Genomic DNA, 21,494 nt, shown 5'->3' on the forward strand with positions numbered 1-21,494 from the left:
ACCAGGTGAAGCACAAAGACTTCATAATGCAGATAGGTTAATCTACAGTCATCACAAGTGCATTTCTTATGCATTGGCCTGAAATATCCAACTGATGAAGTTATGAACAAAAAATTTACGTCTTTCAGAGCAATAATTGTCGTACCACCCAAAACGATACGAAATAAGTGGTACACACTATTCCGAGTGTGGACCGATATACAGCCCACCTCCATTTTCGGCTGTTCAATCCAACTGAGGGAAAAAAATGAAAGAAACCTAAAACAGCATTGGGCCCAGGCCAATTCAGTAATTGAAAAAAAAAACTCCTCTTCCTCTTCTTTCTTCTTCATCCTCCACCTCCACCGCTTCCTCTTCTTCTTCTTCCTCCTCTACCTCCATCGCCTCCCCTTCTTCCCCCTCTTCCTCCACCGCCCCTTCCTCTTCTTCTTTTGTCTTCCTCTCCAAAACACCAGGACAGTCCAACCCAATCACTGAAATGGGATTGGTACTTGAAACGGTGATCCATGTAGCAAAGGCATAATATCAACCAAGGTTTGTCGTACCGGACTGTACCACCCAGTACGGGCGGTACATACCGGTCCGACAGGCCAGCGTTACGCGGACCGCCCCGTACCGTACCGAGTACTGTGGCAGTGTACAGTATCACTGTAGCAGTGTACAGTGCTCGGTACACCTGAGTGTACCGAGCGGTATACCGTACCATACCGGTACTGAGTCCGAATCGAAACGCCGGTACGGTACGGTATGACGAACCATGATATCAACCCCTCAACTATTTAGGATAAGAACCAAATGATACAAGTTTATCTCCTATATCATTTGATTATTTGCTTATTAACCAATATCCTTGTGTAACCTAAATAAAGTCCTCAGATCCATGATATTTTTAATTAAATCACATCTTAAAAATTCATTTTGAAAAGCATACCTATCAAGGGCCATGTTTCGAGTTTGTCCAGATCCCAAAGAAAGTACTACAAGCCATTTATCAACAGATATACTCCCACCATTAATCACCTGAACATCTATCACATTTATCTTTGTGGCTGCACCGGAACCACTAAACAATCTTGATATATGAAACTTTCTCCATTTTTTTTCTGAAAATGGGTTCCTTGAAATTGCAAATGATGGGTCCACTGATATGGAGTAATTTAATGATGGGTGCAAACTTCCCTCATCCCACGTTGATAAAGACACCTGAAATCGAAGAAGAATTTAGTGGTATATGCCAAATATGAAAGAAAGCTGCAATTTGTAGTAAATGAACGAAAAAAACCCAAATAGTGCCTTCTTATTTAAATAAATGTATTATTCGGGGAAAGAAAGAAAACAAGTAGTCTCCACATGTCAGATTTTACTAGCACGACATATCAAATAAAGAGAACTAAGGATTTTGGAGTTCCTTCCAGAAATGAAACTAAGAATGCTTTGACCCCAAAAAAAGACATTATCAACTATATGGAAGTGAAAAACTAACAAAGGAGATACATTTTGTCAAGTAGTATATCAATTAACAACATATAAGAAAATGCATCAGCTGACTTATGTCAAAAGCTAAATTTCAATCCTCAGCTGTATCTTGTCATGCTAGTAAACTAACTTGTCAAAGTCTGGATTGCAAAATTCAGAAAACTACATTTAGAAAAGATAAACCCAACCTCAATTTCTGATTATGCAACTGCAGCTTACTATGCCAATTTGTTAAAACACAAACAAGTAAAAGAAAAAGGTAATATTAGATATTTTTTCAAAATTCATTTCATTTTATTTGGCACATTGACATAATATTATGTTGTAACAAAACAATTGATGGTGACGATCACAAATAATGACAAAAAGAAGAGAACTGCTTCAGTTCTCAAGTCCCACCTGCAACAACTAATTGGAGATTAAGCAAAGTAGTCAAATAATTCTAACTCTACATTTGTGGCTATTTTTATAGATGCAGATCAATCATCAGCACAATGTTTTTAAAAAGAACGCCATAGAATTTTTTTAGAGCGATTACAAAGATTATAAAAAGAAAATCCAGGTTAAGAAATAAGTAACTGGACATATGTGCTAACATGCTAGCAAGCAAAAGCTGCAAAACTATGTACAACCTTTTGACTTTTGAGTATAAACTGTAGAATCAAATGACAACAATAAGACAGTCAAGGAGGTCAAAATGAAGGAATCAATATACAGAATCAAAAAAAATGTTTATCTTGGATATTTATTACCTGCAGAACTGACTTTAAGAATAGAAGTGATGATGAAGCATGATGCATAAATCGGTCAAAAATATGCTTCACTCTTAAACAATCAGATTCTTCTTCTTTCCTGCATTTTGAAGATAAAGGCATGCGTATAACCATGGAATTAGATGAGGACACTGAAGTCTCCTTATTAATTAGCATTGGACTGAATTGATCGTTGAATCTCTTAGCCAAGTCAGTATCTGTAAAATAAATAAGCCACACAAGAAATATAGACGATGAGTTAGTAAAGAGCATATGAAACAGAAGGATCTGATATCCTGAGCAAGCTTCATTTAACTTTGGAAACACTAAAATAGGCACTAAATGGTCACAAATGTTTCTTGTTCTTTATTATCTTAATGCATGCTAACCTTTTTGTTTTGGATATATTTAGATGGCATAACCTCTAAAAGAACACGAACAATATGGACAGATAAAGAACCTATATGTTGGTTAAACTGAATACACTGACAGAAAATAAAATAGAGCCAACATCACAACAACACCAATTAAGAATGTGAACATGATACTACTCCCGAAGTTATTTTAGGGAACTCTACTACCAACCTTATAGAGGAAACTTTGGCATCAATAAAAGATTGAATTTTCACAAGAACAAGAAACATCTAGCAAAAGGATAGCAGCAGCAATTAAGATGTACCAGAGTGTCAAACCTTCCAAGATCTTGTCTAACAAATAAAATAATTTTACTTGATCCAACAAAATTTATAGAAAACAATAATATGCTTCTCACAAAATGTGTGCTTGCTAAGTTGACTTTTTGACGGGACAGAAGCATTACACTCAATAGTAGTAAAAGGACATGTACGTAAATAATGCAGAGGTAACATGATCAAACGTGATAATTAATCTATGGAACCATGGTTTGCCTTATCGGTCCATACCGGTGTACCGACTAACCATCGGTATGGAATGTATCGATCTATACTGACATATCGACATATGGTACGACAGGGTGTACTAATAGAACAGTATATACCACTCATATCGGTCCCCTAGTGGACCAGTACATACCCCCCATACCGGGTGGTACACTATGGTATGACGAACCTTGCATGGATGACAGAACAACTGCTTGCATGATGGAATTCGATCAATATTCACACTCAACTAAACTTTATAAGCCCATGACGCAAATACAATTGGACCTACTGAAAAACATAAAAATTTAGATCTGATTTTGCAGTAATCAGGCTCAAATCAAAGAAAGACAGCATCATGGACTATCGTAATGTAGTAATAATGACTTCATCTATTACTCCGGACAAACTTGATTACAGATTTATCAAAGATTTACAGAAAATGTATACCAGCCAAGTAATATAATCATCCTGTGATTTCAAATCTAGAGAAATAGTGTTCCATGAACATGACACAGGTACCAGTCAACATATTTAGATAGTAAAAGACATGAAGATATAAAAATTTTAGGTTTACAGTTCGATGTACCACCAGAATCAACACAGCTAATGATTTAGATCATCAATTTTCTAAATTTGTGATAATTTGAAGTCAGCAACCTAAACATGAAAAAGTCCATAAATTTCTAAATTAACCGTGGGATTGATCTAAAATAAGTTAACCAGTAGGTATGCATCATCTTTTCTAGCCATGAGGCCCATGACAACTGTAATAAAACATCATCTGAAGAATTGCACTAATGAACATGTCAAACATGTGAGACAACGAATTTGTATAGTAAATAGAATAAGCAACACCAGACCTATCAGGGAGAACAATCTTGCAGAGGGGCCACCATTTGAATGTGCAGCAAGAGCCAAGCCAAGAGGATCGAAAATGTAAAAGTAACCAGAGGAAACAATGGTCATGAGGTCACAGATGAAGTAACCACTTATCAAGCCTAACCCATAGTGAAGAGCACTGCCTTGAACCTTCCATGGAGGAGACAGGTGAAGATTACATATTTCGTCCATGCTCAAAGTTGCTCCTTCCAACACAATTGTTAAAGAAGCAGACTGAAAGTCACCTGTAAAACAACAAAAATAAAGATCAAAATCAATTATAAGTAGAAATCATGATGTACCTAGTTTAAAGGCTGCCATCTAAAAAAGCTGTTTTATGATCATTGCAATATGAAACCCCAAGTCCAGATGACCTCAAACAGCCATAAAGAGACCATACTAACCTAGATTCTGTTGGAGCAATGATTGTCGAGGATGTTCTCGTTTATCATATATCAGGTGCACTTTCTTTGCCTTGCACTTGTCAGCCAACTCTACAAGGTCAAACAGCAGAAACTCACTGTCTCCATACAAGGCAAGCAGCTCACATATTGTAGCATAATCCATACAAGGCAAGTCCCTCATCATCTCCTCATCAACTAATGACAAGCTACGAAGTGATTGTACCCCTAGAGTTCTAGCCAGTTCGTCGTTAATGCTTGGGTGAACAAGATGCTTCTCACCAGGAGAATTGTTCTTCATCCATGGCGCATCATTGTAGACAAGACTCAAGGTAGGCATCAGAATGCCTGAAGAATCAGGAATCAGAAGTGAATTTAGTAATGCATCAGGTATTCGCTTCTCAATATAACAGTCAGCAAAAGCTTCCAAGACACGACGAACAAAACTCAACTGCTCAGCTGATAATGGTTCTTCACTAACATCACGATTTAAGCATTGCAATACATGCACATAATCAATAGCTTCAAAGGTTAATTTGACACCTAATTCAGAAAGCAAAACTCTAAATTCTGATAACTCAGAGGGAACAACATAAAGATATGGATGGTACTTCACGGGTGAGTCAAATGCGAGCAACCTGGGAAACACAAAATTGTCACCTATGAACACCCAAGGAACACCATCAAGATATTCTTTAAGAACTTTGAATCTATCAGTGCCAACAAATTCCTGTAAGTACAAATAGATTGAGGGGATTTCTCTTGTCAAGACTGTATCGACAGATGGTTCCTCCTCTGACTGTGTTTTTAGTTTATCATAGGACCTTGAGAGCTCAATTAGTTGAGAACACAAGACTTCTATATTTGGTTTATCCTTCCAACCAAGTTTCTGCTGAAGGCACAATGAGCAGCAATCACCATCAAGAATTCGCATTTTGGATGACACAATCCACATCTGAGATTTTGGCCTTGTAGCATTTGGAGATGCCACACAATTTTCTGAAATGAACCATGGAAGTCCATTAACTGGTGGCGCAACATAAACAGGACACCAAGCAATGGTTGCCAACTCTGTCCAGAATTCATCTTCTGATTGATCATGAACAAAGTTGGAAAAAATGTCAAATTCACCCTGATTAGATCTGCAGAGTCCATCTAAAGGGGCTTCCACTTGTGAATCTCCAAAAGCAAAACTATCACTCTTGGACAGTATCAAGGAATCACATCTATCACCTTTTTCATTGACGCTAGACTGTGAGAGCTGAAACCCAAGAAAGTTTAAGAATTCAAGAAGCCTTCTACCGTAAGCAAGTGCATCGCCATTGCCCGAGTCATGCAAAATTGAAACTGTCCTAGCACCATCAATTAAACTTGTAAAACTCATAGATCTTTTTAGGCCAAGGCTTACAAGAGAATCAAGCATTTCAGCTTTGATAAGCTTGTCACAAGGAAAGAACACTTCTTTATGAAGCATATTCTGCAAGCCAGGAACACGAGGATCATAAAGCCTGGAGAAAAAAAGTTAGTTCAGATAGTTAAAAGAAATAATATTAATCCTTGATAAGAATGCATGCTTGTTGAAAACATGTAACAGAAGGTATCATGCATGCAACTTAGATGAAGAATTTTTTTAAGAATAAGACTTCAGGATCCATTTGGTAATGAAGAAACTGGAAAGGGGATGAGGATGAGAATCATTTATATTCAATGTAAATGTTTTACTTACAGCAATATCATTCTCATTCCAAAGAAGATCCAAATTACCTTTGAAACTAAAACTGACATTTTCAATGTTAATTTGATTTCCACCTCCCCTTAGGAATAAATTCCAAGTCACAGTTTCACATTAATAACCTTTCTATCACTTGCTTCTTTCCAAAATAAAAATAATATATATTTTAATTAATGTAAAGTTAAAATGATATGACCAAAATATAGAAGTAAAAAAATTATGTAACATGATATAAATACTTATAATTAATAAAAAATAAATTTAAAAAACCCAAAAATTAAAAAAAAAATTAAATACAAATGTAACATAGTACAAAAACTAAACAATAAAACATAAAACTATAAACATATATGAAAATATAGATTAAAAGTAATATTAAAATATATATACTATATATAATATAAAAAATCATAATTAAAATTTAAAAATTATACAATATATATGTGAAATTAAATTAGTTATTATAATTTATATTAATGTTGATTTTTATTCTGAGATCCATAAACCAAACATGTAAAAGGACTTGGTCATCCCAAATCCGATTCAACTTGATTCCAATCCACTAGATTTTCAATTTTAATATCAATTCCAGTATCAACAATGAACTAAACACCACCATGTAATGTAAGATTGGGTTTGGACCTAGATTTCTCAAAGCTTGACTCAGATATGCTGGTAAAAGCAACTTGAGTTTAATCAAACTGGGACAGTTTGCAATGGTACTGCTTAACCGGTCAAATTTTGAATGATTTTGACCATTTTTTTTACAAATTCCAGTCAGAAGTCCTATATAATTAATTGGTTGTAGTCACCATAAAAGAATGTTCAAATTTTACAACCTCAAAACAGGTTCAATAATAAAGCAATAACTGCCATTTCAGAACCATATAAGTTATAATCAATCAAACTCAATTAACAACTTTCAAAAGATTACCCTCCTTGGCAGCTGCAACTAAAAAAGAGAAGGAAAAGGAGAAAAGGGAGAATAAAAGGAAGAACTTAGAGCCTGGGAAGGAAGAATGAATACTTGAGGAAGGCAATATTCCTATTTTTTCAGCTTGGTTTCTGTTTTCCCCTTTTTCGGTCAGTAAAAACAGCATACCTAGGGTACCTTCCATACTGATTCAATTAGCAAGAAAATGATTCTGCTGCTGAAACCCATCAGGTGATCATAAAAATCAAAGCAGACCCTGTAGTCAAAGAAGATCTCACTAGAATAGAAAGTAGGGCTTTTGTAATGTCCACTAGAAAATAAAGTAGATCTCACTAGAATAGACAGCAAAGTAATGCCTGAATTCATGTAGAAACCTTGTATTACACTGCAGCCTGATTACTGTTGCAGAGGCATTATACCAAGTCAACAAATTTTATATGATTTCATCAGATGGCTGGTTTTAATTGCAGAGATAATTCCAGCAAAAATATTTAAATGAAGAGGAGATGAAGAAAGGTAGACTGATAGATGATTAAAAAGTCAGTAAGATGTGAAGAAAGAGAAAATAAAAGGAAACAAAAGCCCAACAGAAAGAGCAGGCCAGCAGGTGAGGACAACAAGTGCTTGATCTTTCAATTCAATTTCTAAGAAAACTGCTTACAAGGTATGTCAGAATTCTATCTATCACGTCAAAATTCTTGGACCTTGGGCTATCTTAAGCTCTTAACACTTCAATGGGAAAAAAGTATCAAACAAAATTTGATCTATTCTGAACCTGAGATAGATTCAAACCTAGGATAGTAACTGTCCTAAATTTAACAAATCCAGCTTCTCATTTCATTCTAAAAAAAGGAAGAAGATAGCACCAAAATTCCTAAAGGAAAGAATTGATATTTGACCATTGTTTTATCTGGACCGAAGGGGGTCGTTGGACTGGAAAACTGAGAATGGACCATTGACCAAGCCGAGAACAGATGATTGACCGCTCTGATTCACTTATTAAATCAGTTATGTTAAGAAATCGGAATGAACAGATTGACTTAATCAGTTTTTGGATGACCCATCTGAACCAACTGGGTTGAATAAACTCAATCCGTTTTTGTAGATATGGCCATAATTACATAAATACCCTTAACATAGATATTTTTTATTATTTGTTTAAGAGGATAGTTGCATCAATTTTGAAATTTGGGTTAATGTGAAAAAGAAAGTGGCCTCTCTCATGCAATCACTTCGCTCTTTTGATCGCCCTCTCTTCCTCTGACCACCTATTCTCCCTCTAGTCACCAAACTGAACATGAGGAAAATGAACCAAACATTGTAACAAATAAAAAATGAATTTGAAAATTCATGACATGATACTAAATAGGCTCCTTGGTGTAGAACTAATGAATGACATTATAATAATTAAAAGATATTTAATATTTAATAAATTCATATGCATCTGCTATTTAAGTCATGACAACTATGTTCGATGCTACCTGTACGAAACAAACGGTATACAACTGTTAAAAAAAGTTTAAAAAATTCTTCATCAATTAGGGATGGAGAATGCAAGCCCTCTTCTTAGTGCAGATGGAGAGCAGAATCGCTGCTATCGTCTAACACCACATATCTCCCCACCATTACCATTCAACATCGCCTATCTCGCCCACCAAAGTGTGCTACTGACTGCAGGTATACTTCATCGCTTCCTCTTCTTCCTTCTTCCTTCTCTTCCTCCATTGCCTCTTCTTCCTTCTCCTCCTTCCTCCCCATTTGTTCCTCTTCTCCTTTTTCTTCCTCTTTTAAACACTGGTACATACGAATCTGGTAGGGACCAATACAGATCTAGTACATACTGGTCCGACCAGGGACCAGTATAGTCTTGAATTTGATTAATGTAATTACTTTCTAGAAATTGTCACGTGTTATTAATCTGGGTATGAGTTTATGTTTATAATGTTGGTTGATCTTATCATTTTTATCGTATTCTATATGACTAAAATTTTGTTTTCATTTGTTTAAGATTTTATTATTTTATTTTTATATTTTATAAATTTTTAATATATAATCTTAATTTATTTATATACTTTAAAATATTTTTAATTAAACATTGAATCAAACCAATTAACCAATCAACAGGGATTCAGTGACCCAAGGCTTGACCATATCCTTTTTGGTTTGGTTCTGGTAACTATGCTTTTAACTTGGACTCAGATGCATGTGAATAACATCATAAAGCTAAACATGACCAGCTTCAGGTACATTGACATTCTCCTCCTTGATCTCAAATATGGCTTCCTTTACCTCCAAGTTGAATCATTATAATCCTGTTAATACATTACCTTTCCACATATAATTGTGAAGTCTTCTCTTGTCAAACCAAAGCTCCAGGCTCCTAGCTGGAGCAGAGATGGACTAGCTCTTGGCCAATCTATTTGTCTTATTTTTAGATGGAACCCAGAAGTTTAGGTCTCAGAATATATTTTGACCACAAACCATAGGCCAACCTACAGGTTTCCCATATTTGTAATTTGATTAACAAATTTCACTGTAAATTGAAAAATTAAAGGGAACCATGATTCTCAGACTGACACAAAATACCAAACTAAAAAGCAAGACTAAGTTGTCCTAGTTTAATAAACTAAAAAGGGTCTCATTGTGATTATTCCACATTAGTAATTGTTTTTCCTAAGAGTAGGAGAAAAAAAGGAGACCACACTTTTATAGCATATAAAGTGTGGAAGCCTCTGAATCAGATATAATAGCAAAATGAAATAATAAACAAGGAAAGATTAAAAACGACAGTCTAACGGACAAGGTAATTATGGTAGGAAAGCCATATTGTAGAGACTGACGGTAAATAAATGATATGTTTGGTGTTATAATAATTTAAAGTTTTTAAACCAAGGGACAGTTTTAGGTTTCTTTAAATACTCTCTCATTTAGGAGAGAGAAAATAAAAGAACAGATAAATATAAACTAAAAACAAACTTGAATTTCTACAAAGACTTCTTAAATTAATTTAACTGTAAACTGTAGTAAAAATAAAATAGAAAATTATACAAGAAATTGCTGATAAAACAAATGAGCCTATAATTGGTCATGATGACTTACAGTTAGTAGTAGTGAAGATGAGTCATGAAATCAAGCAGTTGTAAAAGAATGAAAAGGGTAACAGTGTGGAAAAAAATGACCAGTAGTTAGTAGGATTAGAAAGGATTTGATTGCCAATAAGGGTACGAATTGTTCTTGTATATTGTGAAACCACATGAACTTTTATTTGAACATACGTCTGTCAATCAGTGATAATCACAAGCTTTAATAAGTGCAATTTATTTCATCTACCCACACAAGATTGGTTTGGAATAAGTGAAAATATCTTCTTACTCCAAAACATGCACAGACAAGCATGGCATAAAGGAAAATATGGATAGAGTTACTACTCCCTATGTGTTTTGTTAGCCACATTACTGTCCTACACATGTAAAACTTGTACATTATATGGGAGTTTATTGTAAAACCATAACACTACATTTTTATTAAGAATGGAGCAATACATGGTATCAGAGAATATGATATATATTTACAAGTAAGCACCTACTTAGAAGATGTTGCAAATGGAAAAAATAATTAAATGTTAAATCAGAGATCAATAATCATCCAGTGTGAGCATCATTATCAGAAAACATAAGGTACCTGGAAGGATGTTGCCAGGACCCATCGGCAGCTAAAACAAATGGAATGTCAGATAGTGCAGCTTTTATGGTAATGTCTTCTTCTACCAAAAGTTTCACATCAAGAAGAATTGAAGAAAGAATACTTGGCTGAGAAAGGAAGTCAGGTATACGGTTGAGCACATGATCCTTGTAAAATTCAAACTTGGTAGGTTCCCTAATGCGTAGATAGCTTCTTAAAATGCTCCTCTCTTTCTCAGATTCAGTTCTGATGAAATTTGCATCCAAAAGGTCCTCATGTACACCTTCGGGTTTCAACCATTTGACAGGACTAACCAAACTGGTAAGTTCTCTACTCCTGTAGCACTCAAATACAGGGAGAAGCTTTATGGTGTCAATGTTCCTAGTACATAGGTGGTTGCCAGAAAACCACTTAGATTGGAAGATAAAACTTCGAAATTCATGCTTCTCTCCCACTGAAGCACTGTCAAACAAATCACTCAAATTCTGCCGCTGGCAAGAAATTGCCTGCAAAGCATTGAGAATACCATTTGCTGTTGCATCCTGAACATAGTTCTTTAACTGTGGATGATCTATTGGCAGATCAGATCTCAAAAAGGAACATCCTAGTTTCTGCAACAAGGAATACATGTTCTCACTCCACCCTTTATCTTTAATAACATTTGAATTCTCAATAAGTTGCAAGAGACATCCATTTCCAACTGGTAATATAGGCCACTTGGCAAATATCGAAAGATCTGAGCAGGATTCCCTCAAATAACTCCATAGCAACCCCATCCACTGTAGACTTGGCTGACCTTGAAAGCCTGGAGTCCAAGAAACCTGCTTGGAAAGTTGCCATTCAGTGGGCAGGATCCTAGGAAATAGTTCAACGAGGGAAAAGCATGTCAAGATATGGATGTTTGATTGCCCAGAATTTGCCATACTGTATAACGTTTTAAAAGCTTCATCCGGAATTGTGCAGTCCACAAGAAGATGTGGAATTGAATCTTTAAGAAGATCATATTCATGTTGGTAAGTGATAAATATCCTTTCACCCTCCCCACGCCTGTTAATTGTTGTGAATGATCCATTTGCTAAAGGAACCAAGGGCAATCCCAGCAACTTATTATAGAATGTAGATCCTGTCATGTCGCTTAAGCAATATTCTAGAGTCATGATCACTGTCTCTTTGTTTTTAAAGCCACGCTTCCGTCGAATCAGTAAGGTTCTCAGTAAGTGAGGATTCAAAAAATGCAATGAGGGGCATACCTCCACAAAGTTCTCCACAATTGACTTGGAGAACGATATAATAGGCAAACCGGCTTCAGATAATGCTTCTGCAAGTTCGACTGCCTTTGGAAAATCAAAATCAGGAAAAATAGCTTGTTTTGCTGAGATCCATTGTCCTCCTCTAGCCTTTGTGTAGAGGACAGTTAGTCCAAGATCAGCAATAGATGCATATACTTTTCGCACCACTGAAGACCATGGTTCAACCCCTACAGCAGTGGGCCAATGTGTAAAGAAGAGATCACACGGACCAATCTCTTGTGCAAGGACATCAAGCAAGCGACCGAGAGAAGGAGCAATAACATCTTCGAGGAGACATATATTCCACTCAGATCGTGCTTTTCCACCTCCAGCCATGTCATTGCCAAACCATATATCCCTTCGGTTTGAAGATAGTTCAAAATATGCATTCACATGCACTGGGAGACCAGTAGTAACAGGTAGAGGCAGAAAGCAGAATGCTCGGCCCTCAAACTTTTTCCTATCTTGTATTACTCCAGAAACAGGCTGATTTAGAACCTTATTTAGTTCCTTTACATCCTTTAAGTCAATGGAGCACATATAGGCAGCAACAGAAGCCCAGGGGATCAACTTATGAGATCTACTATCCAGAGATAAACATTTCTTCCTAGCACGTCCACCACCTATAGTCTCACTGATGAACCAAAAATGCAATACATGACCCACAGAATTTTGTTCCACAACTGCAATTTTTTGACAGTACCATGGCAAATCTTTATCTTCTGTCTTGCTTAGTTTTTTCAAGAATTGATCCATATCCATTCCACTTCTGAGATCTCCATGAATGAAATTTAGCATGGAATGAAGTTGATGTGGTTGTTTTACAAGCCCACTAACTTTGTGTCTAGTAACACTGTAGATTAATTGCATCTGTTGATCAGTTCCATCCTTCACGAATATGGTGATCTTTTCAATGTTGCGAAGAAAAACCAATGCTTGAGATACAGTTTCAGAAAAGGACAGGAACAGTTTCTCAACATCCTCAGGTGCATATTTTTCTTTCTTTATTTGGCTTCTAGAAGCAGCACTTTCACTTCTTAGAGGAAACCGAAAAAGTGTACCTGGAAATGGTTCCTGCAAATTACAACCGAAGTGCAAAAATGGACTGAATTGATCAGGAAACTGTTCTAATATCCTCCTTCCCATATATCTTATCCGGAGACCTGGGTGAGAAGGAGAAATTCCAGGCAGATAACTGGCATGAGGATCAAAAATTACAATATTCTCCCCAGAAACAAAACTAGGGATATCGGTAAAGTGATACACACAATTAAAGCCAAGGCCAAATCTTCCAATAGCAAATGGCTTTTCGAGTTTGCTATCTTGACCAATGCGTGAGATTGCATAAAGGTCTTTTGAGCTGAAAACAGAGTTGTTAAAACAGTAAAGTGCAGGACCCTGCCATTCAGCCATTTCAGGAGAAAGAATGGATGAAGTCCCATACTGAGTCTTATCCAAAAGAAAAAATACCTCAGAAGCATGTGCGTCTTCAGCATTTTGCACAAGTTCAAAAAGAATCCCTGGTCCATCTGCATACATTTCAACAATGTGTTTAAGCCTTGTTGTTAAGGCTTCATGCTGTCCAAAGGCCTCAGCAACCCCAGATAAACTTAAATTCATGGAATCAGAACTCTCAGCAAGCAACAATCTACGAAGAGAACGAACACCAAGCTTTTCTGCGAGGTCATTCGAGATGTTACCATGGACAAAGTTATATACTTCTCTTTTTGCATCAAAAGCTAAAGTAGATGTATCTCCAAATGAACTCTCACTGGAAACAAGCAACCATGGAGCATCATTAAAAACTAGATCAGTTGAAGGAAGTAGCCTACATGAAGCATCTGGCAAATAAACTTGAACCTTCAAATCCTGAGATTGAACTTCAACCAAATGTTGGACAAGCAACACCGCTGTTCTGAGTTCTTGTCCATCCAGTGGAGAGCACTTCTTCCTTGCAGCCATTCGGAAGAGAATATTAGCATAATCTACCGGCTTCAAAAGCTCCTTGACACCAAGATCCAAAAACAATTCTCTAAAAACTGCTAGATCAACAGGAATAACACGTATATAAGGAGCTAAATGAAGGTGGCCATCAAGAACTACTTCATCTGCAGTTGCAAAACCATCCCCTACCCAGATCCACTGACAACCCTCCAAAATAGCTTTAACAATATCAATCTCATCTGAACCAATTAAATTTGTCAACAAAGAATATATCTTTGGCATTGTTAGTGCCAATTCTTGTCGAAGCAGTTGATCTGTCACAATTTCATTATTTTTTCCAAGCTCGAGCAATTGAGCAGCAATTACGCTACCACTAGGTGGCGAAGACCAACCTAAGTTAGATGACAAGGCAGAAGACGAACATTCACCATCTAATATGCGTGTGCTAGCAGATGCCAGCCACATATCTCCCTGCAATCTGACTACCTTTGGGGGGGCAACCATAGATGTGACAGAAGGCCATGGTAGAGATGGATGGGGTGCCGTGATAAGGACAGGACACCAACATATCATTCTCATGTCATTCCAAAATTTTTCAAGATCATCTTCCAAAGTCACATCATGATGCCTGAGAGCCAAAGAAACTTTCGAGAACACCATATTTACCTTTCTAAAATTGTGATTTGGTACATTATACAACCATTTTGCTGCATGGACCTCGAGGTACGAAAGCAGCACTTTACCCCGCATGTGAGCCCTTGGTTGATCCTTGTGCATCAGGGATTCAATTTGATGAGCACTCTGTAAAATTGCATCAGTAGATACAGATGTTCTAAGCCCCAAAAGAAGCAACATGTCCAGAACACTTGATTCACTATATGGGCCACAAGGAAAGCAATCAGATTCTTCCAGAAGTGCAAACAGTTCCCCCACTCGAGGATCATAAAGGGATTGTGGACTCTTTAAGCTCCCATTGATGGTAACTACAAATTTAAGCTTCTTCAATGACTCCCTAAACAATGAATCTTCTAAGCATAACTGAGGCAGATCCTGCAGAACTGATAGCATGACCATATCACGAACATCTGGTTGTAATTCGTCGATTCTGTTAAAAACATTCTGCTTGTAGTATACTGTCTTCTTCATCTGCTCAATACCATAAAATCTCAATAAAATATCTTCATCATATTCAGAGATACAGAAAATGAACTCGCCATCCAATAAGCACTTAGGAATGCCCTTGGGTGGTAAGTACTTTTTCGAACTCTCTAAATCAGAAAATTGTATGGTGGTCTGATCTCTGGAATAAACTTGAAAAATAGGCAACTTTTTGCAATTCTTTATGTGTAGGTCAGACAGAGAACCTGCATAGTACCATTTAGGGTCAAGAAGAAACTGGCAGAGTTCATTTTTCTCATGAAAAGAAAAGCCTTCAAAAAGCATCTGCAATTGGTAATTGTTCGAAGAAAGTACTTCAAAAATTGAATTCAGAATACCAGCAGCACTACCATCATTAACGTAAAGAGATAATTCTTGATGCTCAATGCCATACTTGGTATCCAATAACTTACAACCAATCTTGGCAAGGAGCTCTTTCATTCTATCAGATAACAACTCTGCATTCACCAGCTTAGAGAATTTCAAAGCACGATAGAGGTATCCTGAAGTAGATGGCAATATGGGCCACTCACTTAATAAAGACAAGCTATAAGGTTGATCTCGCAGGTACTGCCAGAAAAGTACAAACCAATCTTCTGTAGGAAATGTAGTACCCAACTCTGGATTCCACGAAACTCTGTTTTTGTATTTCCAACCTGCAGGGAATAACCTTGGAAAGAACTCCAAGAGACTCTGGTCATCAAGAAACCTAATATTTGTCTTAGAACTATTAGCAATTTTGGAAAGTCTTCTATATAAGTCAGGAGCAATGCTTTTATCAATTATTTTATCTGGAGCTAAGGTCAACACCTTGTACTCCAAATCGTTGCAAACAAAATATGAAGCCCCTTTGGAGGCCTCATGGATAACTCCAAATTCTCCATTTGCCAAGGGCAGCAATGCAAGACCATTTGCATATTTACCAACATCAGCATCATCTAAATCACTAATACAGTACTCTAATAAAATTAACCTATAAGTTCTGCTTAACATAGCCAATGTTACACATTTCTTAAGAAAATGCCTTACTGTCACAGGACTCACAATTCTGTCCTGAAAACTGTGGTAAAACTGAAACAATTTATGCACTAGTACATCAGGAAGATGGACAACAGGCATACCCAACAAGACAAGAGCCTCGCCAAGCTCTTTACTCTTAAAGAACTTTTCATCATGAGCAAATGCTTCACCCAATGATATCCACCTTCCTCCTTCAAATTCTGAATAAAACACTGGAGACGAACAAAGAATTTTGTAGATATGTTCAACTAAAATATTCCAAGGCTCCTCATATGAACCAGATGGCCACAAAGAAAAATATACTTTAGTTGGACCAACAAGCTTCCGCAAACAAAGCAGTAACTCATTAAAAACAGGGGCCACCACATCTTCTAATAAAAATCTGTTCCAATCAGAGCGAAGTTTTCCACCCTTATCCATGTCTGATCCATACCATATGCTGCGTCGATTTGAAGAAACTTCAAAGAAACCATTCACTTGCACAGACAATCCCGTAGACACTGGCAGTGGAAGAGAACAAAATGCTTGTCCTTGTCTAAGAAGACTATTCTGTAAATTACGATTCAGAACAAAGTAAGATATGTGATCTATTAACTCATATTGGGAATTCTTAACATATAAAGCAAGGTTTTAAATATAAAACAAAGTTTTAAATACCGGCCTGATATCAGTCTTGACAACCCGCCGGATTGACATGACACTGAGAAACTCAGCGGTACACTGACCTGTACCACACAGTATCACTCTAAAAATAGTTTAAAAGGTGGTATACCACACACCAATTATTAAACACCAGGTCAGAGAGGTATTCTGAACCATGGTATAAAGTAAACATTACCATAAATTCCAATGAACATGCTTGTATACTCAAGCAATGTAAGTACCAGCTAACAATGCAGATTATGCAGTAACTTATAGTTATGGTCATTCAACTCAACAACACGAGATCCTGACCAAAAATATAGTTTCACAGACAGATTCCACGGCAGAAAATTTCTTGCAGTAAGCAGGTAGGTACAGTCTTATGATGTAGACTAATGATGTTAGGGACAGCTTTTATGCAGAGAAAACCATAAGTTTGAAACCACTTAAACCAAGAAAAGCTGCTTACTACCACTGAGAATATGAAACCGAAAACCCTCTCAGAACTAATGATATCTTATTTACTCAAGTACACATTTATGATGGTACAAATCTTGTGAACATAAGATCCCCAACTAATAAGACCACATAGCATCAGAAAAAAATTCCTATAGTACTTTTGTGACAGAGAAGATATTTAGAAGAGCATACAACCTACCTCAGGCGAGTCATCAGATATACAAGCTGCAACAGACGCCCAAGGCAACAGGTGCAGATCATATTCTTTCGCAGCAGCAGTTGCAAAAGTTCCGATTCTGCTTGATGGTGATGCCATTGCCTGTACGATGAAAAAGGTAGCACTCTTCTTTTCTGAATATGTACCAGAAAATGACTCACTAAGAAAATCCAATGAAAATGAATCTATCTGCATATTAGAAGAATCAGCACATCTGGAAAATCTAACAAGCGCCTTGCGATGCCAAGATATAGTTTCATCTGGTGAACTGAGAGAGCAAGAGTGCAATTTTCGTGGTTCATCTAGACCGGCTTCCCATTCGTACATTTCAATTGCAATGATGTTTTTGAGAAAAAGAAGAGAGAAAACAGCTTCCTTGTAAAGTTGCAAGAACATGACAGAAATATCATCTTCCAAGTATGTTTGCCGAGAGAGCCTACTAGAAGCTACCTGGTCTGCATTCCTCAAAGGGAAGCGAAATAGAGTTCCAGGAAAAGGCTTTTTCATGTCACATCCAAATGCACAATAGGGCAAAAACTGATCTTTATACAGTGATATGGCTGAAGTACTAACATAATCAAGACGCTTTCCAGGATTTGCTGCTGAAACATTCGGAAGATATTCACCTTGTGGATCAAATAAGACAACATATTTGTCACTCACGAAAGATGGCAAGTCAGTCAGATGGTACACCGAGTTAAAACCCACCCTAAATTAAACAACACAAAAAGATTCAGAACATGGTAGCTAGAGCCCCAAATCAGCGAGGACAGGGATTTACTTATAAATGCATCAACTATAAGTACTTTCCTTCATATGTAATGTAATAAAGACTCCATTTAAAATTAGCAATGACTACAAGGAAATTAGGTAGCATTGCCTGATCAGATGATATTAAAAGCATAAGAAATATGGATTTTGCTAATAAAATCAAGAGGAAAGGAACCGAAAAAGCTACAGATGTAGGAAATTGCTAATGTTTGCTCCACCTATAAGAGAGAATTCGCAGCAACCTCTAATTGCCAATGTTTTGCATATTATCAGGCTACCACTTCAGCAATGAAATTGATGGATTAGATGCACCTTCATAATCATTTTAGAAGGTTAGAAGATCTCCTCCATTCTAGTTTATTCAAGTGGTGCTTGTCTCCAATAATCGTAGTCCAGGCAATATCCAAACACATTACCCACAACTTTCCATAGTTAAAACTTATAAAACTATTAACTACCACTGCAGTGCACTTCTGGTTTCGTATGCCTCTACCAGATATCTATTGAACGTCAAGCTGCATTTTTTTTTTTTTTTATCATTTGGTTGCAAATCCTCATCAAATTATGATTTTAAAGACGTGTATAATCAAAATTCAAGAAAGATGATAACATCCTGTAAAAGATGTGATTCATCAGTGAGGTCCAAAAGAAACTTCCAAGGAACTCACAATCCCTACAATATAATAACTGGACTATAAAAAGAAAACAAAGAAGTGGATGACTCGCCCAAAGCGGCCGGTCTTCCAGGTCTGAGATTGCTTCTTGCTGTCGCCGATCCTGGAGATGGAGATGAAGTCATCCTCCGTGAAGACGGCGTCGTTGTAGGCAAGGAGCGCGGGCCCCTGCCACTGCGCAAGATTGGGGGAGAGGAGGGACTCGGCGCCGTGGGATCGGCGGTCGAGGCAGAAGCAGATCCTGGTGGCCCCAGCGTCGTCCGCGTTCTGGATGAGCTCCTTCAGCACGGTAGTACCCTCGGGGTAGTTGATCAAGATCTCGCGGATGCGCCTGGTGAGGTCGACCCGCTGCCCGAAATCCTCGAGCAGGTGGAGGTCGGGATGGACGGAGGGCTCCATCCGTCCCCTCTCCCCCGATCGAGAAGGGAGAAGACGTTAGGGTTTCGTTTAGGATCGACAGAAGGAGGAGGAGGAGCGAGCCGGCATCGCGGGAAGAAGAAACCCTACAACAGGGAGGAGGAGGAGGAGGACGACGACGACGACGGATCGAAGGGACGTCGTCGAGGTGGGCGAGCGATTTCTTTCGGCCTTTCCTTGGGGTAGAAGAAGAAGTAGAAGAAGAAGAAGAAGACGAAGGAGGAGGCGGGACCAATGCAAAGAGAGCGGCCTGAGCTATTTACGATGTCGTTGGCGGTGGGGCCGACGGGGGTGGAGATGCGGGTACGTGTGCATGCGACGTCTGCGTCGGCGACGAGCGAAATAATAAGGGAGAAATATTTTGCTTTTGGCATCCAAAAAAACCCATAAAATAACTCAGATACGATCTGGACGGTCCATTAATTGATTTGGAATAAATAACAATTATTTTATTTCATTAGAGCACACTGATATTAATTCATACCTTCAAATTTTGGTAGGATAATTTAGTTTATACTGATATCTATGGAGAGAGATATATATGCTGATGGTTAGAAGAAGGTTGTATACATAACATAGCATATATTATCTATGGCAAAACTCGTATGACATAACAGTTTTCCTTTATGGTGGATCGACCCGATTCCCGACATGTCGATAGGTTGAACTGGTTTTTCTTTATTATTATTATTTTAATATATTTTATATTATTTTTTATACCTACTTGTCTATTTTTTATTTTTTAATCAATAAAGATACCTATTTTAATTTTCTATATGAGTTCATTTGGATATCAATTATCGATACACATACCCACTCTACTTAGTATGGTTCATCGTATAAAAGAACAATAGAAAACCCTATATCTTATTTCTCACTCGATCAATGTTACAAGCCTATGATTTCCTACCACCACGACCTCTGTTTATCATGATTGATGTTACACACCACCACATAATTGATACTTTAATTGACACTTCAACACTTATCATGATATTTCATTTGTGTCTCTTCACTCGTTCCTTTCTCTTCTTGATAGAAAGAATAGAAGATAACAAGCTTCATTGAAAAAGTAAAGAAGCTTCATTGACCGTGAAGCTTCTTAGAAATTTGATCGAACGTAAGCTTCGCTTTTCTTACTACTCTGATACCACGATAATAATAATAATAATAATAATAAATAAAAATAATTATTGAAGAAACTTTATTGAAGAAATAAAGAAGTTTAGATACATTAATATATCCCTCTCCTATTTATACAAGAAGAAAGATTTTTCTCAACAAAATAGAGAGATTTCGTTGTATAGTTGGAAAAATCTTATCTTCTATTACTTCTTTCTTACTTTACAAACATCCATACTTTTTCTCATTCCTCCATTACTGTGGATGACTGTAGTCGAATCACAATGTGTAGGGCTTTAAATCGCATGATGTGTTTACGCGGATTATGACACTGAAAGCAATTAGCTTAACATGACATTTACACATCAATTGAAGATAACTCCATGATTAATATATTGAAATTGTAAATTATCTTTGTTGGTGGATAAATGTTAAGTTTTTTTTTTTCTATAAAGACGAGTCTATCCAATCAATCAAATACAATAAAACACGAAGAAGAATGAGTTTAGTGTAGTACATCTTCACCCATCGCTAAGAAACCTTTGGTGCAAAACTTGTTAGAGATTTCATTTTAAAATGAAAACCTCAAGATTTATTTTATTTATTTACTTGTTTTCTTCCTTTGTCTTTGTTATTTTTCTTTTATTTATTTATACTTTAATTAGATTTATTAGGTATTACAATGCATAGTCGTTTGGATTATTATCGCTACTAGTAATTATCGTATCAATAATTTTATATAAATAAAGATATATTGTTTAGTTAAAAAAAATCTTTATGTCCTCTGAGATTCTTTTTTCGATTCTTATATGATGTTGGTATCGTCGTTATGCTCGCATGTATGATGTTATCGTTGGAAAAAGTTGATGAAATCATTCCTCGGATATAAATTCTATTTTTTTATTTATTTTGGATCAGAACTAATTTTTATCATTGATTTTTTTTATCCCAACAAAACTAGCAAGAGATTTAGTCACAAAAAAAAATAATTCAACGTATTGAATATATCGAGGGGTTTAATTAA

The 21,494-nt window shown here is 36.7% G+C and overlaps 1 protein-coding gene across 2 annotated transcripts in view; it reads right to left on the reverse strand.

Annotated features, from left to right (window-relative positions):
• Nucleotides 1–19,584, reverse strand: part of LOC103982909 (uncharacterized) — a 30,090-nt gene extending 10,506 nt beyond the window's left edge. For both annotated transcript variants that reach the window (XR_671533.3, XM_009399996.3), the window contains exons 1-7: nt 18,984–19,584; nt 17,469–18,195; nt 10,758–16,717; nt 4,414–5,918; nt 3,991–4,254; nt 2,229–2,446; nt 932–1,203 (exon numbers count right to left, since the gene is read on the reverse strand). Coding sequence is in view for 1 of the 2 variants with exons in the window: in XM_009399996.3 (XP_009398271.2) it covers nt 932–1,203; nt 2,229–2,446; nt 3,991–4,254; nt 4,414–5,918; nt 10,758–16,717; nt 17,469–18,195; nt 18,984–19,330 (9,293 nt within the window). In the remaining variant the exon portion in view is untranslated. The remainder of the gene's footprint in view (nt 1–931; nt 1,204–2,228; nt 2,447–3,990; nt 4,255–4,413; nt 5,919–10,757; nt 16,718–17,468; nt 18,196–18,983) is intronic.
• Between the last annotated feature and the right edge of the window lie 1,910 nt (nt 19,585–21,494).

This window comes from Musa acuminata, chromosome BXJ3-1, assembly GCF_036884655.1.
Source record: "Musa acuminata AAA Group cultivar baxijiao chromosome BXJ3-1, Cavendish_Baxijiao_AAA, whole genome shotgun sequence".
Taxonomy (NCBI): Eukaryota; Viridiplantae; Streptophyta; class Magnoliopsida; order Zingiberales; family Musaceae; genus Musa; species Musa acuminata.